At 37.5% G+C, this 21295-nt stretch overlaps 2 protein-coding genes across 3 annotated transcripts; one reads left to right on the top strand and one right to left on the bottom strand.

Annotated features, from left to right (window-relative positions):
• Nucleotides 1-95: 95 nt before the first annotated feature.
• Nucleotides 96-16273, bottom strand: LOC109094140 (26S proteasome non-ATPase regulatory subunit 11A-like). Of its 2 annotated transcripts, none has more exons than XM_042722970.1 (13): nt 16231-16273; nt 6390-6491; nt 5826-6022; nt 4970-5027; nt 4669-4863; nt 3716-3860; nt 3559-3619; nt 2461-2523; nt 2247-2372; nt 2128-2163; nt 1912-1963; nt 960-1102; nt 96-859 (listed from the first exon to the last, which is right to left on the bottom strand). In XM_042722970.1, exons 1-12 carry the CDS (start codon nt 16256-16258, stop codon nt 960-962), a joined length of 1206 nt encoding a protein of 401 aa, XP_042578904.1. In that variant the 5' UTR covers nt 16259-16273; the 3' UTR covers nt 96-859. The 2 variants fall into 2 exon arrangements, with proteins under 2 accessions (XP_042578904.1, XP_042578899.1); XM_042722965.1 differs by lacking the exon at nt 16231-16273 and adding an exon at nt 7875-8026.
• LOC109094148 (cyclin-dependent kinase 5 activator 1-like) lies at nt 9551-12528 on the top strand. Its single transcript, XM_019107824.2, has 2 exons — nt 9551-10271; nt 11034-12528. The coding sequence occupies exon 2, from the start codon at nt 11071-11073 to the stop codon at nt 11992-11994; it is 924 nt and encodes a 307-aa protein (XP_018963369.1). The 5' UTR covers nt 9551-10271; nt 11034-11070; the 3' UTR covers nt 11995-12528.
• Nucleotides 16274-21295: the final 5022 nt, after the last annotated feature.

The following is a 21295-nucleotide window of genomic DNA, read 5'->3' as shown; positions in this document are numbered from 1 at the left end:
AAATTAGAATTTTGTAGAGTGCAAGTAAAATCCCCCAAACATGCCAATCAGGTATTCTCTAAATCCTAGGATCTTGTACAGAAGCACTCAGAGTCTTGTTCTCTTGGTGACTTTATTATGTTTTTTAGCATTATAAAAAAAGGGAAATAGCATGACAGGCCAGACAGAGGCGCTTGGCAACGTTATGTACAAAGAGGAAGGAGGAGGAAGGGCAGGAATGCACAGGCCAGGGAAAGACAACAGCTCATGTCCTCTTCCTGATGACAGCATCTTGTCAGAATTTTTCCACCCAACATAAAAAGTCCAAGTATGCTGTCTGCACAAGAGGTAGGCCTGAAGTGAGGCCAGGGGCTTCCATAGGGGACCGGGGTTGGGGCTAAAACCGTTCGAATGGTGATGCAGGGAATCTTGTCGACAGCTCAATACAATGGCCCCTGGATTGGCAAGGGAACTGAATCATTCTCATATCAGCTTTGCTCCACGAGAGATCTATGAATATACATTTCAAATAGAGTTATAATGCAAGTGAGTTTTTATTTTTTTGAAGATTCCCTGATGCCCTATTAGGCACAGCCAAGATACAAAGAACCACATTACCAGCAAAAAAAAAATAAAGAAAAATAAAAAATTAAGTGGACAAAAAAAAAATTGTGATCCCATGGTAGTAGAAGTAGTTTGTCCTTTGAGGAAGGTGGTAAAAAATGTCCAAGTGAAAGCCAGAGAGGACAACAGCAGGAGTCAGTCAGTCATTTTTGGGTGTTAGACCTTTTTTTGATGATGTCTATATCACATCCCCCTCCCCTTCCCTCAGAGTCCCCCACACTGGCCATGCTCTCAGCTGCAGGGTCCAACGCTCAATCTGCACAAAAGAGATCAGCCGAGACAAGTCATTTTTCAACGTGATGCCATGTCACTCTGAGACGCATCAATATTATGCACAAAGCACATTATGCACTTGCCTATGTCAGTTTTTTGGCTTTGTTGTAGAGCGAGTCCACTACTTTGCTCATGTTCTGAATTGTTTCAAGGGCGGTTTCATATGTTTTGTCTACTGGAGGTTCGTCAAATACAATCAGGACACCTTCCCCTTGGTCAAGGATTCCTAAAGGCATTGAGAAAGCAACATTATAACTCAAAGTGAAAACATTTGGAGGGACCACAAATACTTCATTTTATAACATATTACATGCATGTTTGACTAGGGCTGGGTAAAAATATAGATCATAACATACAGCGCATCCAGTGAAGCCCAATTCCTGAAATGAATGGCTCTTTTCAGCCAGTTCTTGTAATGAATAGTTTGACAAATTTCAGACAGTTTGAATCAGTCTGAAACTGCTCTGTAGACTATAAAACCTAATAGTCACATTTATTAAATTAGTTATTTCACTCAAATATTACTGAAAGTTCATCACACTTGCAAAAAGTTATGTAAACTCTGTAACTGATTACATTAAGCAAAATGCAAACTGAATGAGTTACAGAAGATTTTTACCTCGCAGCACGCTTCGCTTTGGACTCTATAAGAATATGTTAAAATTAAATGTTACTGCAAGGGTTTTGTGTTCATTTTATTTTTCTTAATGTGTTAACATTTTCAATCCAGTAAAGTTTCAGCTATACCAGGTATTTAAGCAGAGTTTATAGTTTACTTTTATATTAAGAAATGACAGTACTCATAAATATGACTTTTTAAACTTAAATGTTTCGAGGCAAACAGTCTCCTCAAATAAAATCAAATAAAAATCCAATACAGTGAATAATTTAAAGCATTAGAAGAGAGAGAATCGCTTTCATTAGTAACTAAATAAATCAAATCAAAATCAGAATTGATTATGTAAATCTGTATTGATACCCAGTCCTATGTTTGACAGCACACTTCTCAAGTAAAAGACAAGGATGAGAGCACACCATGGAATTTCTGGTCTAAAATCATCTGTGAAAGTTTCCTTTCAACATCCCCCTGAAGAGAAAAGGGAAGAGAAAGGAAGTTAATTGCTTAAAACGAAACTGCACACATAACTGACACGCATGGCAATTAAAGGAACAGTGAGAATTTGCTTGCCATATAAAGCAACAGGTAGAAGCTAACATTTCAATTGCAAACTTGAAGGGAAGAGTCCTTACCATGGAGAGTTTTATTAGCTCAGAAATGTGTTTAATCTGTCAGCATAAGAAAACAATGTTAGTACACAACAATGTTTTAAGCACACATCACCTCACTCTGAGGTCAACCATGTCATTACCTGCACTCTGGAGAAGGGCTCGATGACCCTTATTAGGTTTTGTTCCAGCAGATTGTCATAGAGTTTGGCCAGGTGGGTGCTGATGATAGGATCATCCCGTAGCTCAGCTTTGTATTCTGTTAAAGCCTAAATGCAGATCAGAGAGAAGGACATTGTGAAAACAGCAGGTGGACTGAAAACGTGCTAACATTTTAAGTCAGGGCATCTGACCCACCTTCTCAAAGTCTGCAAGTGACCTGTTCTTGCTGGCTAGGGCTACACATTTAAGTGCATCTGTCTACAGAAAGAGAGAGACAGGACAAGTTGATCCACATAACAGAAAAACATTGCCTTGTCAAGCAGCACACACGGTCAGGTGCTGTGGCTAAGTGCATATCAGAGGGCACTACAGGGTCATATAAATGTGAAAATGGTTAGATACTATGAAAAGTGTGCTGCAGTCTGGGATGGTATTTTAATGTCAGTCAAAGTACCAGGTAAGTATCAGGCTCCTCCAGAAACATTTACACCCCAGGCTGTAATTTATAATAATACAATAACGATTTTCTATTTTAATATATTTTAAAATGTAATTTATTGCCTGTGATGCAAAGCTGAATGTTCAGCAGTCATTACTCCAGTCTTCAGTGTCACATGATCCTTCAGAAATCATTCTAATATACTGATTTGCTGCTCAAAAAACATTTATTATTATTATAGATGTTGAAAACAGTTGTGCTGCTTAATATATTTGTGGAAACTGTGATACACACATTTTTTTCCAGGATTCTTTGATTAATAGAAAACAGAATTTATTTGAAATTCTGAACATTTTTTGTAACAAATGTCTTTACTCTCACTTTTGATCAATTTAATGCCCCCTTGCTGAATAGAAGTATTAATTTCTTTAAAAAGAAACAAAAAAAAAAAAAAAAAAAAAAAAAGCTAATAATAATAAAAAAAAAAAAAAAAAAAAAAGCTAATAATAATATATATATATTTATATATATATATAAAGTATTAACCCCAAACTTCAAACATAAGTGTAAACGGGGGTTACGATAAGACCATCAAGTTCAGTTAATTACTACAATGAAATATGCAAAGTTTAAATATGGGAATGTTCAACTTTTAAGTTTAGGTACATGCAAAAACATGCCTGATTAGTTTATGGTAAATGACCATATCTAATTTTGACAAACTATTATGAATAAAACACAACACCATATTAAATCATAATGTGATCTTAGCTGCTGACTGTTTTCTTTCAGAGGTCATAGAAAAACTACACCATGAGATTGATTGAACAAGACCCTTGGGCTTAGACATCTACCTGTCTGCCAGCATATCTGAGGGCAAGCTTTCCGCTGATCAGGGCCTGCACATCCTCTGGCCTGTAAAAACAAAGACATACACGTTTAACATGCTCAAAGTGTTTAAGGAAGAGAGGAAAAAGAAAGTGAGAGACACTAGAAAACCCCAGGACTCACGAGTTGAGCATGATCTTGCAGAGGAGCATGTACTTGAGTGCAGTGATGGCACGGGGACTGTCAATAGAATCGTAGCCTTCAAAAGCCTCATAAAAGTATGAATATGCCGTCTTCCAGTCCTTCTCCTCAGCAGCGTGAATAATGCCTGCAAGGGAGAAAAAAAAGAAGAAAAAAAAAAAAGAGGATGTGATACTCTCAGTACAATCACTTTAGGTATATCAAATTCCTGTGTTGACAAATACCTCCATTTAATTAGCTTAAGTAATGAACATTACTATTTAAGCTTTTGGAGGAAGATGGCTCAGTACCATTAATGCAGGATGAAGTATTGCTGCTAATACTGTAATGGTGTGCTAATACTTCTAATGGGAGTTGATCTTGAAGCTTGCACAGTGAATTGTTTGATTGACAGTGGACCGGAGAAAGAACTGAGAGTGGCCAAGGGCATCAAAAAGGTTGGCAAATGCTTCAATTTACGCAAATATCAAGTTAAATGCTGGTTGGCAGGTTGAGAGGCAGGTAGTTTTACCATTTCATTTTGAAATTGACACTGTAACTTCACTTCGGGCATCTGCAATGTTCCAACTGTAATCACGTATATGTGATGATTAATTTGGCCTTGTGTTAAAAAAAAAGACACACGTTAAAGATTTGCAACTGACACACACCAAAGTGGAGGTGTACCGTAGTGGACATTCACGGTTACTGTAGAAAGCAGTAAGCATTTTAGACTGTGCATTTGTGTTGCGTTAATACCTTTTCTATCAATGCATGTGAATGTCTCACTGTGGGCTATTATGTTACAATACAAATAAATATGTTCTGAATGGCTGTGATTGTATCATGTTGAACAACAATTTTGCTTTCAGTGTGGAGGCACAATTTAGGTGTCATGCCTGGTTAGGACTCGATGTGATACTGAGGGTCTTTGTGGAAGGACTGTGGAAACGTACCTGACTGCATGTCTAGAGCAGCCTGCAGCTTTGGAGGGCAGTAGATGGCGTTTGCTGTGGTCCTGGCAGAGGTGAGAGCCGCTCTGGCCTTGGGCAAGTTGCTTAGTGCATGATATGTCTTGCTTTCCAACAACTGGAGCTCCACCAGCAGAGCTTTATCATCCATCTTCTTCAGCTCTTGCAGGAGCTGAGAGCCTGATTGGTGGAGAGAGAGTACAGTGGTTACAGAACGCAATTACATTGCTCAAGCTTAAGAATATGAATGTGTCAACAACAAGGGATGGTCTTGTCAGGGACTCACCAAGCTGTAGAGCCTCTTGGTAACGCTTGGTCTCAAAGTATAAAGAGACCAGACGGGCCTAAAGGATTAAAGTAACAGTGATAAGAAATCAATTTTTTTGGCATATCGAACTCAAATCCATTTAGTTTAGGGATGCACGATAAATATCGGCACAATATTAATGCGCATCTGTGTAGAGATTTACCACTGATTGCAGAACCGGCTTTACTGACGAGATGCGCATTAATATTGTGCCGATATTTATCGTGCATCCCTAATTTCGTTTTTAGTAGCACTGACAGCAAAACAATAAATAGACTCCAATGTTTGCAAACACTCTCCAAACAGCATTGATATGTGGTTTGAAATCTGATTAAAATCTGATTTGGGCTGCGCCTTAGTCTGAATGGTCAGACTAGATTTCAAGCAGTATGCAGCACGTACACTACAGTTCAAATTTTTGGGGTCAAGATTTCAATTTTAAATAAAAGCTTTTTCTCTGAATGTCCTGTTCATCAAATAATCCCATTTTAAATGTTTCTTAAGCAGCAAATCAAGATATTAGAATGATTCCTGAAGAATCACGTGACACTAAAGACTGGAGTAATGGCTTCTGAAAATTCAGCTTTGTCGTCATAGGAATTGTCTGAATTTGTTAGAATACACTCATATTCTCTCGATCCTTCCTCATACAGTGGCCTGGTGACAGTCACGTCAAGATCACATCACCAGTCAAATACTAGTCACAGTTATACATTGTCCCAGCTCAACATAGAACAAAAAGGGTGCACCTTCTGAAAAAAACTCTACTTACTGCAACAGAAAGGGTGATATTTGCGGTAGCAAGCCTCTAATTCACAAAACTATTTGTGCTCACCTCCAGGGCCTGTCGGAGAAAGGTCCTCTTCTCTGATTTGGCCCATTCAATGCACTCCAAACATAACTCCACCTCCTGACCAGTAGCTGCCTCCATGTCCAAGAACATATCGAGCAGAGAGCGCACCAACCGTGCTGCCTTTGCTTTGCTGATGGAGTTAAGGAATGGTCGGACATACTTCAGCAAACCTCCCAATTCTGCAAAATACCAATACATGCGCAGTAGTTACTAACCTTGAAAAAAATGACACCTGACAGAGTAGAGGCCTTCAAAAACATTAGATACATTAATATTGATACATTATTATGTGCGTATACTGATAGGACAATGACCCACTAGATCAGTGATCCTCAAATCTGGCTCGTGAGATCCACTTTCCTGCTTGTTTAGCTCTAGTTTAGCTCTAACCCTAATCAAACACACCTGAGTTTGCTAATCAATGTCTTCAGGATCATTAGAGAATCACAGGTAGGTTTGTTTGATTAGGGCTGGAGCTAAACTCTGCAGGAAAGTGGATCTCGCGAGCCAGACTTGAGGATCACTGCACTAGATGAAGATGTTTACCAGCAGCTTGTCCAGTCTTGGCCAGCAGTCCGCCCAGCTCCAAGATACTCTGTTCTTTGACACGCACAGCCTCTTCGTCATTGTCTTGGATGTCTCGCTTGACTGTGAATGTATACAAAGCAGATAATTTTACTATAAAATTTAATTACAGAGCCTCACGATACTATATTTAAACACTGTTAGCTTAAACTTCCTGGTGACAATACAGGCAAGTTCATCTTGGGCTTCATGATCTTCGACTAAATTACTAGTTAGACTGGTGGGCTTCAAAAGCTGTTGATAACAGCAAGTGAACATGGACACCTTAATAAAACAGAGTAGTTGAATTTTTGTTGAATTTATAGAAATGTAGATTCCCTGAAGTTGCTCCAAGCTAAATTAATTAAATTTTTAAAGCAGATCAAAAGAGGAATACCTTGAAAGTATCTAAATTACTTTGTATTACAAGTTTAATTTAGATTATAATTCCCTTTTCTTATTGAATCTTTCTTTTCGAAATATTTTGTCTATGTATGCTGCTTGGATTTACGGTGCACAACAAATACTGCCTGTTTGTTATATGAAGAGATTAAAAAGGTGTAAAAAAAAAAAAAAAAAAAAAACTTGAAAACATGATATTCTGCAGCAGATAAACAAAAAACGGCGTGGCATGCTATCAAATAATCCGTGACAAGCTAACACATATCCAACTTAATGCCAAACAAAACTTGCTGAGTGTCAAATTATATCATAACCAAGCGATAAGAGAAAATAAGTATTTGACTAACTAACTTGTGGTTGTTGTGAAGATTTTTTTAGTGTTGTTGTTTAATATTTTCTACAATTTTTTTGTTGTGATGTTTTTTATAAGTTGTTGTTGTTAACTGCCTTTCCACTAACATAATATTAATTCATACCTCAATGTTATAAGCGAACAGAATGTATCACTAAGTTAGCTAGCGAAGCTAACTCAGTTGTCATGCAAAGTTGTGGTAGTTCCTTCAAACCACAATTATTTAGAAAACGTCAGTCATTTCTCTTATTGTACATATTTCACCACATTGATTTAGCAGGCCGATCACATAAACATTTATTTATGCCCGTTTTTCCAAACACATTCAGATCACTAACCGTTACATAAAGATTCGCGTTCATTGTGAACTGAAGCTAGCTGACTGGCTAACCGTTTACACTGGTGGCAGTTCACTGAAAATGGCATTTTCTTCCACTACAGGCTACGAACAATAAAACTACATTTGAGGACAAAGTCTAAAAGAGCCTAGCGGCTCGTTTGAAATGTTAACAGTTAGTAGGAGTACAGTGTATTTGTCCAGCTATAGTCTTTCTCACGACTGTCACAGTGAGTCAGCAGCATGAAACCGGCTAACACATTTAGCTGCTGTTCTACAAATCACATGAGAGACATGCTCCGCGTGTTGAAAGCACAGCCTCTTCTGCTAAAATCACACACGCGGTTCAAAGGCCGGCGGGACACAAGACGCTTACCGATTGCATGTAAAATGTCAATGGACGCATTCCGATCCGTGCTGAGCAGCGACTGTGCTCTCTGAAACTCTACCGCCGCAGCCGCCATCTTACCAATTCACCAATTGCCTGATTCACATAACAATCATCATTAAACACGCTACCGGAAGCGCCGCCGAGGCACGCTGGGATATTGAGTCCACGGAGAATGTAGGCTGTATAACTCATTCTAGGAGGCTGTGCTCGGTTTTGCGTTTAGGTAAAAGCGATCAGAAATACAGTATTTATTTTCACAATCTCGACACATTTTTAAATACTTTTTAAATATATATATTTTTTTTTATTCAAAACTCTTCACAAAACGGCAATCTAAGTAGGTTAAACTGTGGGTCATTTTCCAATTGCTTTGGCAGTGGCACAAAATACATTTAGTGAATACATCTTTTAATTTATATATTATTTTCTCACTCAGACACCACCACGAAAATTCTCCAAACTAGCACACGTACATCACAGGAACACCTAGCTATCTGATGTCTCCAAGACAAATATTTTTTAGAATGTTTGCTCATCTGCAGTACGTCTATAGAACGTTTCCTATCAGGTGTCAAAGAGACGTTTAAAAATGTCTTTAAGGTGTTTATGATTTAGAATCTATGTAGAACTGACATCTTAAAGACGTCTATCGGATGTTTGTAGCATATGCTTTCCATACGAAGAGATCTTTAACAGACATTTTGCAAACGTACATGTGATATCTGAGTTTTGAAAACTAAAATTAATAGATGTAACTGAGGTGTTAGTTTTTAATCAACTTAGAATAATTTAAGAATAAATTTGTACTGTAATGTAAACATGGACCATGTAACATTGTTGTAAATTCTAAACGGAGCTGTCATTCTTTTTTTGTAAAGAAATTAAAATAAATAAATAAATAAAATTCTACCTGTTGTTAGTTTTTTTTTTTTTAAGTAATTGTTTTATGAGTGACAAAGTGTTCTTTAGAGTGACAATCTTTGCTAGTGTCATGGAAGAATGACTTGATTTGAGACAAGCACAGTATGAATTGTCTTTTGGTAGTTTTAGTGCATTTTGGATGTGAAATTTACTGCTGTGCCAAGCAAAAAGCTAAGGTAAGGAGAAGTGTGTGAAGACAGTTTTGAAAAATGTAACAACTACGGATTGAAAAATGTCACCTAGCGATTGTAAAAAATAAATACATAAATAAATAAATACTGTAATACATCCATGATTTTGATGTTTAATGCAAACTGTACATTGAATGCTGTAAATGACTGAATTTTGGAGAATTTACTTGTATCATGCCATAATCTATCACTATGTAACCCAATATAGATAGATAGATAGATAGATAGATAGATAGATAGATAGATAGATAGATGACCTTATCTGTCAGTATCTATCTATCTATCTGCCTGTCTTCTCATCTTAGTCAGCACCTACATTTAATCTGAAGTGCTGTTTCATCAATGACTTGAGGATGGGATAAGCTTAAAAATATTAACATAAAAGGGTGTAAAACACTCAGATGGGTCGCCATTAAAAAAAAAAAACTATTGCTTACTATTAAATGGTCAGAGCAGGATGATTGGATCAGCACAAGAGACTGAGAGAGAGAGAGAGAGAGTGGGTGGGTGTGAGAGAGAGATCAGAGGGGGGTGGGGTTGCCCATTCATGTCACTGCGCCACTGAGGTCTACAAAGCCTCGGCGACATTACTGCACATCAGGATTTGATTTAATCTGTTTTGAGCGTTGTGTGAGAGACTTTCCACACTCTCTGGGTTTTGATTAAGTAATCTGTGTCAACAGCTGGCATGTCATGTAAAAACAGGGCGTCTAAAGTCAAACGTTTATCTTTCATGTTCAAGCTCAGGAGGTGTTATAACAGATGCCGGTGCTGTGGAGAGCGATTTCATGTCAGCGCACACATGACGGACAGCATGGACAGATAACCAGAGGGAGCTCAGCCGAGTTCCCACCCATCTGAGATTCAGCATCTCCATAAGAGAGCACCGATGCTTCCACCCCCAAAAAATAATGAACGCAATTCATCGACTTCCTTTAGGGATTAGTCTTATGACCTTTATTTTTAAGAATTTCCAGTTACATTCAAGCATAGCGTGTTATTCATACGCCTGCGCAGTTCAGCAAGGATATCACAGACGTGTAACAGAGCCGAGATTCATTGTGATGAAAGAGAAAAACAACAGAATTGCCATGTATTGAGGGTTTATGTGGGAAGACGTGGCGTGGATCTGGGAAGTAACATTAGCAACCGAAGAATCCTGAACACCTTGCAGAGTTGCTTTATGTAGAAGCATTATTTCATCGCCGACGTCCCATTTTCAGCACCTTGGACAACGACGAGCACGCTTCACAGTGCGAGGGAAAAAAGGGTAATAGACCAATATTTCTATATTTACCAGATCTTCTTCTTCTATATCTAGCCTACATTTATCAGCGTGAGAAAGACGTATTCATTAGTAAGTAACCTACATTTTACGTGTAGCCTATAACCTATTTATGCTGGTTTTGAATCAAATGATTTTTATTTATAAAAACGCTTTTAATGGGTTTGCTCTTAAATAGTTCGCAAAATCTGAAAATCTCGATTGTACCGTCCAAACGAGCCCGTCGTTATAAAGATGCTATCTTAATTTACAACAGCTCGTTTTGTCTGAAGCGTGATGTTCTCATTTCCTCGCACTGACCAACTAAACATTTAGATTACGAGTTCATAAACGTACTAAAGCTTAAATTGAATAATTTTTCAGTCAGCTAACAATTTCCAATTCGCACTTAGAGGGATTTTTCTTACGAAGAGATATGAATTTGGGAATGAATGTGTTTACATTTCTCGCCTTCCATTTTGAAGCTAAGATGGATGCTTTCGCATATTCTGCTTAATCTCATGGTGAATAGCAAACCAGGGATTCAGTTCAGTAAAAAAAAAGAGAGAGAGAGAGAAATCTATCTGTATGTCTCAAGATATAAAAAGATTTTTACATTTGGTTTTCTATACACACTTTTCAATATATATACAATTCTTCTATGTTTTGCATGTGTGTGTATGGTGGTTTGTTCAAAATCATTGCTTATTTAGATCTGGAAACAGTATTTTGTCTCTAAACATTCATATTTATTTCTTTAATGGGCAGATTCCGTATCTAAAGACCCTGTAATAATCAAGGCAACATGGGAACTGTACTCTCAGTGTCCCCGAGCTACCGAAAGGCAGGCCTGTTTGATGAAAAACCACCCCCACTGGCACATTATACAGCTGTGCAGAACAGTAAAAACGCCAAGGATAAGGGCCTGAAACGGCAGTCACTCATCAATGTCCTGCCATGGAAGCGTATTGTGGCAGCTTCGGCCAAGAGAAAAGGATCTAAGAAGCTGGCCTCTGGGGACAGTCAAGATGAAGAGAGCGTGGACACCCTCAACAGCCAAAACCTGAAGAAGTCCCAGTCCTGTGCCAACCTCTCCGGCTTCAGCCAGGAGCCGGCCGTGAGCTCCATTCCCACATCGAAAACCACCACCAGTGTGGCCTCCACTGCGAAGAGGACATCCATCACTGGATCGGTGGGCCAAGCAACCAACGCGGGCACACCCAAAAGAGTAATCGTGCAGGCTTCCACCAGCGAACTCCTGAGGAGCCTGGGCGAGTTCCTGTGCCGACGCTGCTACCGATTGAAGCGCCTCTCCCCAGCCGACCCCGTCCTGTGGCTGCGCAGCGTGGACCGGTCCCTTCTGCTGCAGGGCTGGCAGGACCAGGGCTTCATCACCCCGGCTAACGTGGTCTTCCTCTACATGCTCTGCCGTGAGGTCATTTCGGGCGAGGTGTCCAGTGAGCGTGAGCTACAGGCCGAGCTGCTCACTTGCCTCTACCTGTCCTACTCCTACATGGGAAACGAGATTTCATACCCGCTCAAGCCCTTCCTGGTGGAGACGGATAAGGATGCCTTCTGGAATCGCAGTCTGGCGATCATCAACCGCATGAGTAGCAAAATGCTCCAGCTTAACTCTGACCCGCACTACTTCACACAGGTTTTTGCTGACCTGAAAAATGAAAGTCAAAAGGAGGAGGAGAGCCGGCTGCTTATAGGACTGGATCGATAAGGAAGGTGCTGTGCATAAACAGAAAAAAAATGTGCATATAAATTTTGTGCACAGAAAAAAACTTTTTTTTTAAACTTTAGTGTCATTATTGGTATTAAAAAGCTTCAGATAGTTTTGAAGCTTATTTGTAGCAATGAATGCAACTAGATTGGCCTTTCTAAGGAATAGTTCAATTTTTACTCATCTTTAGGCCATCCAAGATGGAATTGAGATTCTGAGAAATTACGCATTACATCACTTGCTCACCAATGGATCCTCTGCAGTGAATCATAGAAAAACATCATAGTTATCCACAAGTAATCCACAAGTCTCTAGTCCATCAGTTAATGTGTTGTGAAGTGAAAAGCTGTGTGATAAAAAAATATTCATCAAGACTTAATCTAAAATACCAATCTTCTATCCATATATTATTGCTTTCTCCAGTGATCAGAAGAGAAATCAGGAGAGAAAAATGCACAGATAAAGCACCATTTACAAGCGAAAAACCATTCTAAACAAAGATGTTGGTGGATTTTGATATGAGTGGACAATGGGGATAGACTTTTTCACTGGAGGAAGCGTTATTATGAATTATGGAATGCTAGTTCGGCCAGAAGCAACAGTTTAAAGTTAAAATGCCTTAATAATAGATTTGTATCTTACAAACATGCAGCTTTTCTCTTAACAAGACATTCATTGAAGGACTGGAGTCATGTGGATAATTGTGATGTTTTATCAGCTGTTTGGACTCTAATAATGGTGGCACCCATTCACTGCAGAGTATATATTGGTGAGCAAGTGATGTAACACTGAAAAAACAAACTCATCTACATCATGGATGGTCTGAGGGTGAGTGGTATATTTTAATTTTTGAGTAAACTATTCCTTCTGACCAAGATGCAGGACAACACCTTGCCAAATAACAAGGTGTTCATTGACTGGTCGTGTGGCGTTCCTGAGGTGAATGAATCAACTGCAGGATATACCAACCATGCAGCATGTTGACCTTACCAAGTGATTCCATCCATACAAAAACATGAGCAGCAGTCTTTATGACTCCCAATAAAAAATGCTTCTTGACTCACAAAGGAGACTGAACAGCATTCATTGAAAAGCTCAGCTTGTGCTGTATTCTCACAACAGACTGAGTAGTTTGAAAACGAGAGCCAAGTTAGCAACACTTTCAATACAAATGATACAAACCAAAGACTCTAGTTTGACCTTCTGCGATTTCTACATTCACAGAAATCCTCCACATTGATGAAATGACATATGAGGACCATGAACTGCTGCTCTTGCATGGCATCACGTTTTCAACATGTTAATGTTTGTTTAGCATATCTTAGTGGCCTTTATAGAAGGTCTGTGTCTTAAACCGCTGCAGGTTCAAGGCCATTTGATGAGGTGGTCTGTCCAAACATACATCAGTTATTGCTGTTAAGGACATTCCATTTTAAGGAATTTTATGATGCTTTATGAGCTAAAATGATTGACAATTTATGATGAAGAAACAACCGCACAGCTTCCAAAGGAACAGAATCTTTCACCTTGAGAAGGAGACGTGCTTTCCAAGTTGGCTACCTATTGTCATCATGAAAAGAACTGAAATGTCTAATAGGGAACAAACAAATGGAGAGGTAGATATTTTATGTATTTTCAACAGCAAGTACTGTATGTTCTTATACGGGTGTTAATGCATGCTTCTTTGACCAACCACACAATTTTTAAAGATATTTGTTTATGATTTGATGGTCACAATTTTTGTATGACACTCTTTTGGACGCTGTTCCAAAAATAATGTGCCATAAAGACATAAAAGCTAAAAAAGTCAGCTAGAAGTACACTAAGTTTTTGTAGCCTTCTCATTAGGAAATGGATATTTTTGAAGGAGCAAAAGAGAAGGGACATTATGGAAAGACTTGAGAAGGAGGTATACAATGTCACAAATATTTTGTTAAAAAGAAAGGAAAAATTGCTTGCATTATTAGAAAATCACCATGTTTTTAATCCATTATAGGTCCAGAAAACTATTTTCATAATTATGCATACATAAAAACAAAACCCTACAGTTATTTTAAATACACAAAAGCCCTATATCAGATTCAAGAAACTCTAAAACCAGTGCAAAACATAACAGTGCAAGGGTCACATGCTAAATAAACCATAAATAACCATTGTTAATTAAGTAAGAAAAGGGTTATTTTACAGTTTTAAGTCAGCCTGTTAAAAGAAAGCACTTACAAAAATGATAAATGTTAATTTTGCCCAAAATGCTTCTTTTTAGTCTTCTTTTTTCTGCATTTTAATGCTCTCTCACATATCTGAGATTGAGTATTAACAAATTTGAGAGCACAGTTGATTTTGCTTCCATAATTTGACACAAATTACAAACCAGTGTTAATAGTAGATTGGTTGCTGATGAGATATTTTGAAGTGATGTGATCAGTAATCATCCTGAGAAGAAGGTGCAGTCATTCTGTGAATGAGAGATTTTTCATGAGCATTTTCTCGATACATTGTTCACTCACTATTCAAGCTTCAGCATGTGACTTGAGGACAAGTGCAGTTTTTGTTAAAGGTGATGAACAGTGATGAAGGAGGGACTTTAAAGCAGTTCACAGGTGTATTGTTAACATTTACAAATCGTCCGTTTGATTAGATTTTTAAATCTTAAAAGGCTTCTATAAGTACAGCAGCTTTTCAATATGCAAATGATGAGATACTGATGACATAAAGATGAATTACCTGTAGCACACAAAAACTGATCAAATCAACTCAGATGGCAGGTCATCTGTGACCTGATTGCACTACATTTAGCAATATGCACATTTGAAGTTTTAAAGATCAATGACAGACAAAAGCTAACAGACCACAGTCTTTAAACCCATTTATTTGTCTTTTGTCAGTTAAATTGCTTCTTTTTTTCCTGTTTCTGTATAGGATCATTTAAACAAAAGGCTGTTTACATATTTCTGATCACTTGCTGATAACACATTTGCATTTATCCCCCATATTTTGTGTTTGGCCTCATTCTGATAAAACACTGATGGTGCTATTAATGCAGATATCACATATTACCCATAACAAGAGCTTTCTGGTTGGTTAGCTGAATGTAGTGAAGTTTTGTACATAAGGCAAAAAGACTGGACATGCATTGATGCTACAACAAAAATGGCTCCACTGGTAGAACGGGATACTGGATGTGATGAGAACAACTCTGTTCTTGTCATTGGTGATGAAAGAGGCTAAATGTGTTAGGTTTTATACAATTTTTGTGGTGGATGTAACGTTCTTCAAAAAAAAAAAAAAAAAAAAAAAAACATGTACAGCAACAAAAGACTGAAGTATGGTTTTCTCTTTTCTTTGTTTCACGTTGTGTGAACTTTGTTGATCAAAATGAAACAAAAATGAGATGTAACTACTATATTCAAAGAAGCAATCAGTTACAGTATATGGGTGTGTATGAATGTGAGTTTGTGCAATGACTTTGGTCAACTCTTCTATCTACTTTATATAAAAATGTGCATTTGCAAGCAAAAGCATTGATTACTTGTCTTGTTTTTTATTTTAATTTGTATAAAAATGGCTTCCTATATACCTTTGCAGGTTTTCATTTAATTATTTCTATATAGCTTTTATTGTATTTCAGTTGATTATTTTTTAGTTTCAGTAGGCTAATTTTAGTCCTTGAATTTAAATGTTATTTTATTTGTTTTATTTTATTTCAGTTAGTTGCCAAGGCAACATTCCAAATATATATATATATATATATATATATATATATATATATATATATATATATATATATATATATATATAAAAATTTTTTTGTTACAAATTTTTCTCCTTAATATTTTATCTTTTTCTGTTTTTCTACTAATTCAGCCTCACCATACATTACATATAAGACATAAGCACGTGCAACTCATTGACTAGTAATGAGGGGCAACTGCAGTATTACGTAACTCAACATGGGTACACGTCACAATGCAGCAAACTGCCATCTGCTGGAGAACATTTCACAGACTGAATAAAAAAGCTTGGGTTTTCACTTTTCACATCAGTGTATATTTTTGTGTAGGCTATGTGCGGAGTGAGGCTTTCAGTACCGCCTCCGTTCTGCTTCCTGTCATCTTTTTCCCGTTAGAAATAAAGTAGGAATTTGCGGTTATCGAAACGGCATTATTCCAGTCATTTAATTAAATATTAAATTGCTCAATATATAAAGTAAGGTTCATAGAGTGCTCTGTGACTTATCTGTAAGCATCAAAAGCGGTTGACACATGTGCACAAGTTAATGGTGCCAATACAAAATGATTAGGCTTACTGTTTACAAACAGGTTTACCAAATGAAAGTTTCCCTGCCTGTCATTAATCTGCAAACAGATAGTCCCGCCCCACAGTTTTGTAGTGTTGGTATTGTTAACTATAAACTCTACTATGAAATTCGTTAGGGTTAGGTTACATTTTCACTGTTTTTTTTCTTTTTTTTCTTTTTTTTTTTTTTTGTTTTTGATATAGATATAATATAATATATATTTTATAAATATGAAACTTAAAACCTAAATAAAAATTAGAAATATTACCTTGTCAGTGAAACTGAAATAAGTTAAAGCTGTAATATTGAAATTACTAAAACTAAAAGTGAAATAAACATAGATATTTAAAAAACAAAACTGATTTTAAAAAAATGACTAAGAAAATAACCAAATCACTAAAACTAAATTAAAAACGTAGAATATAAAAATCAAAGCCTATTTTAAAATATTTTAAAATACTATAATAGTATTTAAATAATACAAAAAAAAAAAAAACTTTCATCTAATGCGATTATCCAAATAACACAAATAAAGCTTTTATCCAAATAACACAGTGTTGTCTTAAAATTCAGTGATATTCTGAATTTGTTTCCCAAAACTTAGGTTATGTACTCTGTTCTGTGTCTGATTGGTCCTTAAATATCACTTTTTGATATGTGATATTTGTGATATTTGACATCAAAATATAAATGCCTTTTAAATTGTGTATCTCATATCAATTCAATTAATTATCAATTTTTCCATATTTTGATTTCAGATATGTGGTTGCACTCAATGTCAAAAACAATAATAAATTAATAAAGATTAATAATATATATATATATATATATATATATATATATATATATATATATATATATATATATATATATATATATATATATATATATATATATTATTCAAGGGTCAGAATTCACATGACAGTCAAAGGAGAAATATTGATTTCAGATCACATTCATTTATCGACATCATTGCTCTGAGTCTTACCATATATTAGCTATCACTGTCAAAAAAATGTCAGTAGTCATAAAGTGTGTGTATAAGCATGCAAGCTAAACTGCCCAAAGAAGTATTATGACAGATTGTGACCAAGTGTCTGTACGTTGGATACCCATTTAAAATCTATGTGCATGGACTTGGACACTGTTAAGCCGGCTGTTCCTGAATATTCCTACCATGTGCACACTGCAGAACACAGATGGAACTGCAGTCACATCAAAGAGACACACAACAGACTGTCATGGAGCAATAACTGTCACAGCAGACACAGCAGCAACTACACTACACCGGACATATGGCAAACTCACTCATCTTGAAAGCAGAAAAAATACGTTTGCATGTGGTAACTGCATTTTTTAAGGCAATATAAATATGTGTATATAATATGGATGGATGTAACATATTTATGTAAAAAAAAAAAAAAAAAAATAGGTTCATTAAACATCGTTGACCTGTTTCTGTACAATGCATTGAGTGGCCAGCAGATGGCACTCAAACTGCACGTGTTCAGCAGAGGTGGCCTCAAATGGAAGACTTCACATAAATCTGCAGTTTTCCTCACAGTGGTAGATATGGAATGCCTAAAATAATCAGAAATTACTTAACATATCTCTTTGCTAGAATATATGATATAATATAGTTGTATATTAACATGATCATTCATTGTCAAATCTTAATCTAACAATCGATGACACTGCATTTACATTTAAACTCTGTCTGTCTGTTTGTTGTCAATGAGACAAATACAGTTTCTGAAAAGATGAAAGTCTGTTCATTTGTTGCATGTAGAGGCGCTTTTGGAGAGATTTATGGAAAAACTGAGCCCTCATAATGAAAGAATATTACTCATTACTCAATGCTGTAGTCACTTTTGAATTATTGAACCGATAAATTACTGGCGAAAAATGTGTGTCGCTGTAGAAGACTTTAGGGCTCAGTAACATTGTCTGTAATTAACATTTTCTAATTATTCTGTCCTGATTATTCTGTTAATATCTTAAAAACAACTTGGTTCATTAAAATTAACATGCTAAACACCTTTTTCAGCTATGACTTTTGAACACACACAAAACAACATTACTGATTCACCAGCCTGTCAACACAATTATCCTAAAGCACTAGATTATCAAGAGGACATAAATGAGGTGTAAAATAGATGAAAATGTGAAAGTCGTTTTCACAGTACACTCTAATTCAGGCTGTGGTCTGTTTCACAGATGTTTATTCAACTTCGCCTGACAGTAATTTAGAGATAGACTGAGATCGATATCAGAAAACCTTCGATGTGACACACTGTCTGCGCTTTTACCACAGACAAACAGCATCCTTTATCACTACACTGAAGTTGTACTTTTGATTTTCTTTTGCTTCTGCCAGAATGATGAAATGTTCAAACATCACTGAAAGTAGATTAAGCCATGACAAAGTTGAATTGTATTGTTATTTAAGAAATGACTAACTTAATTTATCAAACATTTATGAGAATGTCATGTAAATCTTTAACTGATTCCTTACAGCAGCGCTCGCTGTTCAAGTCAAGTCAAGTCACCTTTATTTATATAGCCTTTTAAACAAAACAGATTGTGTCAAAGCAACTGAACAACATCAATTAGGAAAACAGTGTGTCAATAATGCAAAATGACAGTTAGAGGCATTTCATCATTGAATTCAGTGATGTCATCATTCAAATCAGTTCAGTTTAAATAGTATCTGTGCAATCATTCGCAATCAAGTCAACGATATCGCTGTAAATGAAGTGTCCCCAACTAAGCAAGTCAGAGGCAACAGCGGCAAGGAACCAAAACTCCATCAGTTACAGAATGGAGAAAAAACCTTGGGAGAAACCAGGCTCAGTTGGGGGGCCAGTTCTCCTCTGGCCAGATGAAACCAGCAGTTCAATTCCAGGCTGCAGCAAAGTCAGATTGTGCAGAGGACTCATCTGTTTCCTGTGGTCTTGTCCCGGTGGTCGTCTGAGACAAGGTCTTTACAGGGGATCTGTCTCTGGGGCTCATCTTGTTTTCCTGGTCTCCGCTGTCTTTCAGGGCTGTAGAGGTCCTTTCTAGGTGCTGATCCATCATCTGGGCTGGATACATACTGGATCCGGGTGACTGCAGTGACCCTCTGATCTAGATACAGACTGGATCTGGTGGCTACGGTGACCTCAGAATAAGAGAGAAACAGACTAATTTTAGCGTAGATGCCATTCTTCTAACGATGTAGCAAGTACATCGGGTGTTATGGGAAGTGTTCCTGGTTCCGGTTTACCTAATTAATGCAGCCTAAAAATCCTTTAATGGATTTGGATATTAGAAGCGTATTAGTGTGTTATGTGTAAGCCAGGTTAAAAATATAGGTCTTTAATCTAGATTTAAACTGCAAAGAATCTGCCACCCGCAGTTGACTTTGATATTCTAGGTATTATCAAATTGCCAAAGTTTTGAGAACGCAGTGGACGTGGAGGACTATTATGTAACAAGAGCTTGTTCAAATATTGAGGTGCTAAGCCATTCAGGGCTTTATCAGAATCAGAATCAGAATCAGAATGAGCTTTATTGCCAGGTATGTTCACACATACGAGGAATTTGTTTTCGTGACAGAAGCTCCGCAGTGCAACAGAATGACAGCGACAGAACAAAAAACACATAATAAAGAATAAAAAATACAAAAAATACAAAAAAAATACAAATAAGTAGGTAAGAAATGACAATATACAAATTGACAATTGTATGGCAGGTATATTACAATGAGCAGTTGTGTATGTACAGGTATATTTTGTTAAAATAAATTTAAGGTACAATTAGTATGTGTATTAGATAAATAAGTGTATGTGTATGTAAATATAAATAATGTAGTGTGTTCCACAGTTATTATCAAGTGTTCATTAGATGGATTGCCTGAGGGAAGAAACTGTTGCTGTGTCTGGTCATACTGGTGCTCAGTGCTCTGTAGCGTTGACCAGATGGCAACAGTTCAAAGAGGAAGTGTGCTGGATGTGAGGGGTCCAGAGTGATTTTGCCAGCCTTTTTGCTCATTCTGGATAAGTACAGTTCTTGAATAGAAGGGAGGGTTGTACCGATGATTCTCTCAGCAGTTCCGGACTACCCTCTGTAGTCTTCTGAGGTCAGATTTAGAAGCTGAGCTAAACCAGACAGTTACTGAAGTGCAGAGGATGGATTCAATGATGGTGGAGTAGAACTGTTTCAGCAGTTCTTGTGGTAGGTTGAATTTCCTCAGCTGGCGAAGGAAGTACAACCTCTGCTGGGCCTTTTTCACAATGGAGTCAGTGTGAGTGTCCCACTTCAGGTCCTGAGAGATGTTGTTTCCCAGGAACCTGAATGACTCCACTGCAGTCACAGTGCTGTTCATGATGGTGAGTGGGGGGAGAGCAGAGGGGGTTTCTCCTGAAATCCACGATCATCTCCACTGTTTTAAGCGTGTTAAGCTCCAGGTTGTTGAGAGTGCACCATACAGCCAGCTCTTTAACCTCCTGTCTGTAAGCAGACTCGTCACCTTCCTGAATGAGGCTGATGAGCTTGACAGAGAGGTCCTTAGAAGTGCAATCATTAGTGTACAGGGAGAAGAGCAGTGGGGAGAGAACGCAGCCCTGGGGAGCTCCGGTGCTGATTGTACGGGTGCTGGATGTGTATTTTCCCAGCCTCACTAGCTGCTGGCTGTCTGTCAGGAAGCTGTTGATCCACTGACAGACGGAGGTGGGCACGGAGAGCTGAGATAGTTTGGGCAGGAGGAGGTTTGGGATGATTGTGTTAAAGGCCGAGCTGAAGTCCACAAACAGGATCCTCACATAAGTCCCTGGTCTGTCTAGGTGTTGCAGAACATAAAGCAGTCCAATGTTTACTGCATCATCCACGGACCTGTTTGCTCGGTAAGCAAACTGCAGGGGGTCCAGTAAGGGTACAGTGATGTCCTTCAGGTAAGCCCGAACCAGTTTTTCAAATGACTTCATGACGACAGATGTTAGAGCCACAGGTCTGTAGTCATTAAGT

This window comes from Cyprinus carpio, chromosome A3 (genome assembly GCF_018340385.1).
Source record: "Cyprinus carpio isolate SPL01 chromosome A3, ASM1834038v1, whole genome shotgun sequence".
Lineage (NCBI taxonomy): Eukaryota > Metazoa > Chordata > Actinopteri > Cypriniformes > Cyprinidae > Cyprinus > Cyprinus carpio.
This window is presented reverse-complemented; position numbering and strand designations above follow the sequence as displayed.

Bases quoted from the DNA above. Each gene is read 5' to 3' on its own strand.
- LOC109094148 (XM_019107824.2), top strand. From the start codon at position 11,071: ATGGGAACTGTACTCTCAGTGTCCCCGAGCTACCGAAAGGCAGGCCTG.
- LOC109094140 (XM_042722965.1), bottom strand. From the start codon at position 7,962: ATGGCGGCTGCGGCGGTAGAGTTTCAGAGAGCACAGTCGCTGCTCAGC. The intron at 6,492-7,874 runs GTAAGCGTCTTG...ATACATTCACAG, and splicing joins TGACATTTTACATGCAATCG to TCAAGCGAGACATCCAAGAC. The intron at 6,023-6,389 runs GTAAACATCTTC...GGTATTTTGCAG, and splicing joins CAAGACTGGACAAGCTGCTG to AATTGGGAGGTTTGCTGAAG.